Source organism: Agrilus planipennis, unplaced genomic scaffold (assembly GCF_000699045.2).
Source record: "Agrilus planipennis isolate EAB-ADULT unplaced genomic scaffold, Apla_2.0 scaffold38, whole genome shotgun sequence".
Taxonomy (NCBI): Eukaryota; Metazoa; Arthropoda; class Insecta; order Coleoptera; family Buprestidae; genus Agrilus; species Agrilus planipennis.
In genome coordinates this window covers 325,010-334,976 of record NW_020438882.1, presented here as the reverse complement: position 1 = coordinate 334,976, position 9,967 = coordinate 325,010, and the positions used below count along the sequence as shown (strand labels likewise).

Sequence of the window (9,967 nt, the reverse complement as noted above, 5' to 3'; positions counted from 1 at the left end):
ATACCTAAAAATATGAATATTAAGATTAATAATATAAATATCAAAAGAGTCGAAACATGTAAATATTTAGGAATATTCTTTGATTATAACTTAAAATGGAACAAACACATAGATTTTATATTAAAAAAAACTAAATACCTAACATACATTATATATAAATTATCTAAATTTATGAATTCAGAAACACTAAGCATGATATACTATGCATATTTTCACAGTATACTAAGCTATGGAAATATATCGTGGGGTGGAGCCTATAAAAATAATTTAGAGCCATTACAAAAACAACAAAACAGAATATTAAAAATTGTCTACAAAAATACTTTTGTACAAAACGTTCCTTTAAATCTAAAACAAATATTTGCATTTGAATCGTTAAAATACCATTATAATCAACTCAAAGAAAAATTCAATATATCCACAAGTAAAACTAGGAAAAAAATAATACCTCTACCAAATATCAGTAAAACCGTAAGTAACATGAATAACCACATCGTGGCCATAAGAATATACAATGATCTGAGTGCCGACCTTAAATTACTAAACACCAAAAGTGCCTCATTCAAATTGAAAATAAAGAATTGGATTAAAGCCAATATACTAGGATAAAAACAAAAAAAGAAAAGAAGACTGAAAAATCGACTGTACAAAAATCACACAATTAACTATTAACCTATAAAGGTCTATTAATGCCAAATAAAAATAAAATTGTTATCACTGATTAATTAATCTTAGATATAAGAACCTATATATGTGCAATAGGTATTATTACTTAAGATACAAAAGATCTCACCATAAAATGTTAAAATATATATGGTCAAAGATAGATAATTATAAAAACATTACATATATAACTAATATCATCTTAATTAAATGTAAAATAACATTTGAGACAAACTCATAGATTTAGTATTAAGCTTCATATATTACATTAACTGTTATTTTAGTTATAAGCTTTCTTCTACTCTCCTCTTTATCTTTTCTTTAACCAGACTGCGAACAGGTAACTTATTACCTCTGCAGAATTACTGCAACTTATATGTAATAATATATGTATGTATGTAATTACTTCTGGTTCAAATAAATAAATAAATAAATATAGTATTACATACATTTATTGTTCACAAAAACTTTCCGCATGTATGTCTGTTATCAATAATCACTATTTTTGGTGTTTAGCTGGGCCTCTTTGTTTATCGAAGCATAAGGAAAATCAAGACAGAAGATTAGATGACGATTTTCCGACATTTAAAAAATTCAACCGATCTTTAGAATACACTTGTGATTCTGGCGAACCGGCACTTTTAGAAGTTACCCCCAACACCTCGTGGCCCGACATCGTCTACTATAATTCCTTCACGCAATCGAATATGGGATGGAAAATTTACGTGGTTGATAATTACGTAAAATCAAATTGTTCAGATATAAAATGTAACTTCTGGGTATTATTTCTTGTAGCAGTAGTCTCTCATTTGTTTTTTAAACAATCTTACAGATTGTTTATGTAAACAAAAAGCTGTGAACTGTATTTATAAAATTTTCCTTCAGGAATCCGTTACTGTGGTAACAGATAAACCTGACATCTAGACAATCCTTAAAATAAAGTATACGGATGTAGTCATGTTTTTTATTTTTGAATAGTAATAGAAAATTACTAAAAGAGATAAAAACAATTAACATAATAACCGTTTATTCAAAAATTATGTTTTTGTGTTCTCTGCATATCGGTACCTATTTACTTTTTCTTTTATTCATGAAAATACTGAATATTTACTTTTTCTTTTATTCATGAAAATACTGAATCCACAATGCTAGCGAAATACTCATCTTTAAGAAGAAAATTTCACGAATATACATTTCAAATCTCTAGGTAGTTCTGTTTGGAAACTGCGCGGGAAGACGTACTTTTTTTAAATTTTTCATAAGCTGATTTTATCTTACAATGTTAATTATAATTTTCACTGAAAATACATACTAACTAAAGCCTAGACTAGAACAAAATTTAGCTATTGAGGTAAGTGGGAGGAAGCTTTTGGAGGAGGGAGGTTTGAAATCAAAAACATTTTTTTGTTGCATTTTAGGGGAGCTAGCTTGATTAAAATACTTAATCTTAATATATATAAAAGAAATATGAGTGCTGTCAGCGCATGGCAAAGTAGTATTACGTGAATGAAAGTTAGTATCAGCAATTTCTTATGCTGCAGTGTACGATGTATTGCATTTGTGTGTTTCAAAATCTAATACAATTAGATCCTGTTATTTCTTGGAAGAAGTACCTATTGCGACAACAATTGAAAAAGAATGATGGCCGACAACTGCAACAATTAGAAAAGAATGATGGCCGACACTACGTCATAGTGGAGCAATAAACATGGCCGGGGGCAGGGGGAAGAATTAGTACTAATAAAAATAATAATAACTTAGTATACCTATGTATACCTAATACTTTCTAATCGTAAGTTAATTTTAGTAACAAGAAGAGGAGAAGTAACGATATGTTTTCTTAAGTAGTTGATAATAAATTTTTCTGTTTATCAAAAAAACTATCCATCAGATAAATTATAATATAATTACATCTGTTATGTAAAACTTTATACGTATCGTCATATACAGCATTGGTCTTGAAATTATTAAGTACTTAAGGAACAGGTGCTTATCTAATATTAAAAGATAAGATGGAAATACGTCAACGCATACGTAAAAACACACCCTCCCCTTTTAAAATAGTATTGTAAATTGTAAATAGGTACCTATTATAATACCTACATTCGTTGAATGGTTACTTTTTACTGTTACAATAAATATTTCACTTCTTTTTATTCGCCTTTATAAAATTGTCTTGTGCTACGTTATGCATATAAGTAAAAAATTCAAGTTTGTAAAATTGTGAATATAAATCACCCTGTATATGTATGTCAGACTTGAAATATTACTTACAGGGTGTAAAGTCTAGAAGTCACAAACATATTAGTTCACTTTTTACGTACATGTAAATTTCCTCTGTGTAATAGTTGAACTTTTTTAGGCAAATTTTAGACATTAACACTTAATTTTTGTTCATTTCACAACTATTAATTTTGTTATTATTATTTAGCTTAGTTAATCAGTTGGTAGTATTGTTTACTTTTACTTTAGTTGTCATCGTTGTCATAAATAATCAGGCATAATAATCATAATCTTGAGTGTTTACTTTGCCCTTGTGATACTGAATTTTACCTTATTTGATAATAAAGTTCATTTATATAGGAAGTTGCTGCACTATCCTTGATATTTTAAATAAAGGCGTTGTTTACTTACATTCATAAGTGAGCGACAAGACGCTATTTTAACTTCGTTTGGTATCGATGTTGTTGTCTTCAAATGTGAACGTGAATGAGAACTAAGATCAAAATGTGGAAAATGCCAAACAAAATAGATATTGTAAATCAGAAAGATGAGTGTTTTCACGAATTAATGGAAGAATGTAAACATTTACCTCCAGGAGCGAAATTAACCCTTAACCTTAGAATAAAATTGCAGAAGTTTACTCGTGAATGTAGAAAAGAAATAGTGAACAGAGTCAAATCAGGATGTGCCCCATTATTTATTGCATGCAAAAAAGGTCAGACAGAAATTGTAGAGTATCTAATCAATGTTTGTGGAGCTGATATTGAACAAAGGGGTCTTTATGAAGTCCCTGAAGATAGGTAAGCATCCTATTAACATGTATATTTCTCTTCCAATTTTTGGATTATATATGTTAAAGATCTGTCCATTGTGTAACTCCTTTGTGGTGTGCAGCAGTTTCTGGTAAACTAGATGTGATAAAGTGTTTAGTAAACAACGGTGCAGATGTAAATGCAGTATCTGATACAGGTTCTACTCCTGTTCGCTCTGCCTGCTTCATGACACATTTTGCAGTTGTTCAGTACTTAGTAGAAAAAGGAGCTGACATTAATAAACCAAATTATAATGGAGGAACCTGTTTAATAAATTCAGTGCAGAGTGTGACTTTATGTACTTTTCTTTTAAAAAATGGGGCACACGTTAATGCAAAAGACATTCAGAATAAAACAGCTTTACATTATGCAATACAAGAACATAGGTAAGTGGAATGTGTAATTATTTGTCTACAAGGTAATTCCTATATTTAAGAAATGATTGCTGATTTTTCTAGCTAGGATAATGTTCAATTTTTAGAAATTGATAATATAACTGGTTAATTCAGTTTATTTCTTTTTTTTTGTCATATGTAATTATGTTTTTGTGTTCTCTGCATATCGGTACCTATTTACTTTTTCTTTTATTCATGAAAATACTGAATATTTACTTTTTCTTTTATTCATGAANAGATTATTTCCTGTACCATTCTCACATTACAAGAAGTGTACATATGATTCAATTTCTCCATTTCAGAACTAACGTTTTAGAAAGATATTTTAATAAAGACTTCACATTAACGTTACCAGAAAAGAAAAAGTTAACCGACATAAAGTGGTTCGCAATTTACGACATTTGGAGCCAAAACACCTTTGGAGACATTTACATTCCCGAAGATTTTGAACCTCCAACTGTTCAAAAAATAGGAAAACTTGCTGCCAAAAGTAACATGATCAGTTCAGGAAAAATTGAAGTTCTGGACGCTAAAAGTATTAGAATAAACAATCTTTTCTACGATGGTAAAGCCAAAGACGCTTATTTTGTTGCTGGAATTGGCCCTTTGCCGAATTCAAAGGGGCATAAAATTCCAGACGAATATGGATAGTAAGTGTTCAATTAAAAATATAATTTGTACGTAATAGAATTAAACACAGAGAGTTATGAATTTTGGATATAAACGTTCTACGAATCTAAATATTTTTTTTTGTAGTCTAGATTCACTAAGGGCATATAAAAACCAAACAATCACTTTGGAATTACCAGGAGATTTAACTGTTTTCAATATAGACTGGCTAAGTATTTTCGATTTCGAAAACAAAGCAAATTTAGGTTCTATTTTAATAACAAGCGGTTTGAATGTTCCACCATCTCTCGTGAAAGTTATAGTAAGTACAACTATTTCTATTACTTATATAAAAAGATTTCTTAATTGCAAAAACAAAATTATTTTTTAAAAATTATTTCTATAACTGTTTCTGTAGACAAAAGAAAAAGTGATTCTTAAATGTGGTATTAAGAAAAATCCTAGGCAATATTAACATTATTTTTTTAATAGCCTAATTCTTAATCCATAACTTAATCATGAAGAAATTGCGAACGGTTCAAGGAATTTTGGAACATACTACTGAAATAGTTTCACTATGTCTTGATATTATCAGATTAAGACCTATTGTTAATTATTAACATCATATTTCAGTTTTTCTTCAAATTGTTTTGCATTTTACTTTTTTAAAGAAAACATAAGTAACGTAAAATCTGTTGACTTACTTAATTATTTTTGCAAAGGTCGATAGAATTGATAAAATTCGCGAATAATTTGTTTACCATATCAATGAATTACGTCTTTCGTTGACTCCGAAGAACAAACAAAGCAGAAAACATTTTTTTGTCCTTTTTATATTAAAACTAGGTTTTATCTGCGACTTTACTCGCGATCATGTCCTAAATACGTGTTAAAAATCATCGACGACCAGATAAAACTAATTTATCTGTCCCTCAGGAACAGTATTTTTTTTCTGGATAGAAGGCACCCCATGTCCTTTCCTATATCCCTGACAATAAGTGTACAAAATTTATGATAGGTTTTATCCTCGGCCTCCCTCGCATTGATGCCCTAAATGATCTTTGACGAGGATCATCGACGACAACATAAAACTAATGTTTCTATTGGACGAATCTAAACCCACTTATGGTAAGATATGGAATTTATTCCATATTTATTGATTTCAGCCTCATAAGAACGATTTACCAAACTGCTTACAACTTCATAGAGATTTTCAAGTTTCATGGGAAATCTTCGGACCTGCCATAACAATTCAACTTGCAGGACAAATTAAAGAGGATGAATATATGGCGTTTGGCTTGTCAGGATCACCAGAAAAAAGTCAAATGTTGGGGGCGGATGTTGCAGTAGCTTATATCCACGAATATAGAGGATTAGCAACAGATTACAACATTACAGCATTAACAGCGGTAAATATACCAAGAATAATAATTACTAAACGAACTTTTAGTAATTACAATTAAACTCTTACGATAGACGTATATTATCGATAAGGATGCGTATTACTTAGTACGTATTTTTGACCGTCTATAAATTGAATATTTTTATAGAAGTCCAAATTATTTTAGGATTTTTATTTTCTCCATTTTTAAGATATTATAGAAATCAAAACCAGATTGGTCGCAAAAAAGTAAAGTAATATCACAATCAATACCTTAATGTGGTACAATATCTAGATATAATTTATTGTAATACTTTCAAAATAGTTTCGTGAAAATCGTAATCTAGAATAAGAACGAAATCTAATATGATTGCGAAGATTTTCTGACCAAAATCCCTCAATTCCTATTATATTACTTCCAAAAACAGGTACTCAAATACAATGTGGGTACATAGAAAAAAATGCTCAAAATAACTCACCAAATACAAATACGTAGTTTTTCATAACATCAACCAACCTGTAATAAATATATAACACATATATTAACAGTCAGTAAAAAAGACAAACAATTATATATATTATTGAACAGATTCGCTCTCCTGTTGATCTAAATTCGAAGTGCAAGACAATTAATAAAAATTGAAGATATTTACAAAAAAATGTATATATCCAATGTATACGTTATGATCAATAGACAAAAATGTTCATTAGACGCTCTAATTAACAAACCATCTAATAAGCTAATTTTCGGCGATTACACGGTTTTTTACATGTTTCATTTGTTATTTTAAATACAACTCCAAACGAATGTTGTACTTATATTTTTTCATTAAAAACATAATTACCTTTTAATCAAAGTGATGAAGTTTTTCCTTGCTGTGCGTATTAATAATAAAACAATCACTAAACTTAGAAACACCAATCAATTTAACCGAAATTAAAAACAGAAAGACCAAAACTCTACTCTCAATATCCTATCACGGCAACGATTGTTCTTTTTCCTGCACTTTTATTAAACTGACTAAACTGTTCGTGTTTATGCAGTGTCTTCTACTATCGTAACAGCCTTTTTTTTAACACTGATTTCGTCACTATTTCTACTTTCGTTTGGCACTGATGTAGGTTGATAACAGATCCAGTTTTTTTACCATTTTTTTGTTCAACAAAACAAGCCTATTGGAATCTCGTAGAATAGAACACTATATAGAGTTTGTCACGAAAAAGTATGGTAAAATAATTGCATTTTGGTGGTACTTGTACTTACGTAATCATTGACATATTTAATAAAAGCGATGATGCTCAATTAATATAGAACTTATAATTAAATGTACATATATTTCTTTTTACACTTCTTTTAATCGCGTTTTTTACATACGATTCTATGTTAGGAAAAAGTAGATTGCATGGGTAATTGATAAATATTATAGATACCAATTTTGTACAAAAGCTTTCTCATTATCATTTTTTAGTGAATTATGTGTACTTAATATAAAATTGAGTTATTAACATTAAGTCAATAATTCTTTTAGTGCGTAAAAGTTCTGGGTCAATATAAAGGTGTTTGCAAAGACGAATTGGTGGGTGGTCAAGATAATAATCAAATCCACACTGCAGTACGCGAAAATGGTATTAATATTATTACGTACAGAAGAAGTTTAATATCACGTAAGTGAAGCAAATTTTTTTTATTTTTATTTCCTTTATTATATAAATTAAACTTTAGGATTCTTGATCAATTGCGTCCGTGTCTTATATTTAATTAAAGAATGTATTTTTTTACCGAAGCTGACACTGGAGATAAAGAGTTTCCTACAGAAGGGTCCGTCTATATTGTATGGGCCTTAGGTCGTCTTGACAAATCCAAAGAGCCAACATTTCACGATATTTATCCGAAATCTGATATCAAAATTGAGCTGAATAAAAAGGAACCGGCATCAAATTGCTTTGCATTTACAACAACCGACAGGAATTTAGTAGAAGTGTGGGAAAAAAATCAAATATTCGATAGAAATATTCGTACTTTCAATGCGTACCTTGGGCCTTCGGGAGGTAAAAAGGGTTACCAAGGAATGACAGGTAAACTGTAAATTACTTTATAATTTAACTTGTTACTTTTAATACTAAATATTTCCAAAAGTTGACGGATTGATTAGTACCTTTTTTGCAAGTTTTAAAAATGTGTAAAATTCCTGTCAAAAAAGCGGGAGAACTGTGTAACTTTTTAAAGCAAGACAAAAATATTGATAATACTGAAACAGTTAAACAATAAGTATATGTGTTAATTTGAGATGATACACCATGTGACAACAGCAACAATTTTTCCCTCATTAATTTGAGGTAGTTTGTAGTGGGTAAATAAAAAATCGAAAAAATGATTTCAAATTAATATTGCATATTAATCCACTATTAAGTAATTAACAATGTCATAGGATTTCATAGTTTCAAACCATTTTAAATTAAAAACAGTTTTTCTTTTTAGGACAACCATCAGCTCCATTGGCGTGGTACATAAACGGTCTTTTAGCGCCTGAGTTATGGCTCAGAAGAGGCTTAACATATTCGTTTAAAGTGAGAGGAGGCAACAATCCCCACAGTGCTGAGTTTTATCATCCCTTAATTATCACCGATGAACCGCACGGTGGATTTGACAGATTAACAGACGAAGCCCAGGCTCGAGTTCGGGTTCTTGCTGGTGTAGAATACTCAAGAAGAGGAAGACCGAGACCAACAGCAGGTAATAAATATACTTATCTTTTTACACACCAAACATATACATTTATCAAATTTATTTTCAATCTTTACCCGTTATAAATTACTTCAAGTTAATGAGAAAAAAAATTGTTGCTGTTGTCACACTCTCGCCGGGAATCGAACCCGCGACAAATTTTTAGCTTAATGTAATTTATAGTGGGTAAAGATTGAAAATGAATTTTCATATTAATATTTGATATATTAAGCACTATTAAATGTCAAAGTTATTAACTGTTATTTTAGTTATAAGCTTTCTTCTACTCTCCTCTTTATCTTTTCTTTAACCAGACTGCGAACAGGTAACTTATTACCTCTGCAGAATTACTGCAACTTATATGTAATAATATATGTATGTATGTAATTACTTCTGGTTCAAATAAATAAATAAAATAAATAATGAGAATAATAAGAACCGATCCGACGGGACTTGAACCTTGACGAAACTCTTGTACAAACTAGAATGGGTGGATCGGCTTGCGAGTTTCGATGATTTAAGGAGCCGAACTATAGGTTCAACCATATTGGAGGGGTTCTTAAAGAGAAACCAGACTAAGACAAGTCCCTGAAAGAGGGCAGCAGCTCGTTCAGTACTCAGGGTGGCAGAGATCACGAGGTCCGGTATGGCACCCTGAAGCACAATACTGCGATGTGGAAGGCAACGGGAAACCACCACATTATGATTCCGAGTACAACGTACGCAAAACTTAAATGATGGCGTCCTCTAGGGTAAAGCACTCCGGACGTAAACTAGTAGGAAAGTAGGGCAGAGTGTAGAAAGTTATTTACAAAAAAGTGATAGGATAGTTATAGTTACATTAAATTCAAAGCCGGCAAGAACGATATTAGTGCAGGTCTACATGCCTACATCATCTTACATTGATGAAGACGTAGAAGCAGTTTATGCAGATATAGAAGACGAGTTAAATTTAGGGAATGGACAGGAAAACCTAATAGTTTTAGAAGATTTCAAAGCAGTAATAGGTGAAGGTAAAGTGGGTGCAATAGTAGGTTCTTTTGGATTAGGCAACAGAAATGATAGGGGAGATAGACTGATAGAATTTTGCAATTTTTACATAAATTAACCGTCGCGAATACTTTATTCAACCATCACGTTAGGAGGCGCTATACGTGGA

General features: G+C 30.5%; 2 protein-coding genes across 2 annotated transcripts in view; both read left to right on the top strand.

Annotated features, from left to right (window-relative positions):
* The window catches only part of LOC108745194 (protein Skeletor, isoforms B/C), a 19,096-nt gene extending 17,479 nt beyond the window's left edge, over positions 1-1,617 (top strand). Inside the window, exon 9 of the mRNA XM_025981527.1 lies at positions 1,180-1,617. Within this exon, the coding sequence (XP_025837312.1) occupies positions 1,180-1,508 (329 nt within the window). The 3' untranslated portion in view covers positions 1,509-1,617. The remainder of the gene's footprint in view (positions 1-1,179) is intronic.
* A 2,732-nt stretch (positions 1,618-4,349) lies between these two features.
* LOC112906745 (protein Skeletor, isoforms B/C-like) lies at positions 4,350-8,924 on the top strand. Its single transcript, XM_025981530.1, has 6 exons — positions 4,350-4,743; positions 4,850-5,024; positions 5,869-6,111; positions 7,613-7,748; positions 7,869-8,159; positions 8,563-8,924. Exons 1-6 carry the CDS (start codon positions 4,373-4,375, stop codon positions 8,892-8,894), a joined length of 1,548 nt encoding a protein of 515 aa, XP_025837315.1. The 5' UTR covers positions 4,350-4,372; the 3' UTR covers positions 8,895-8,924.
* Positions 8,925-9,967: the final 1,043 nt, after the last annotated feature.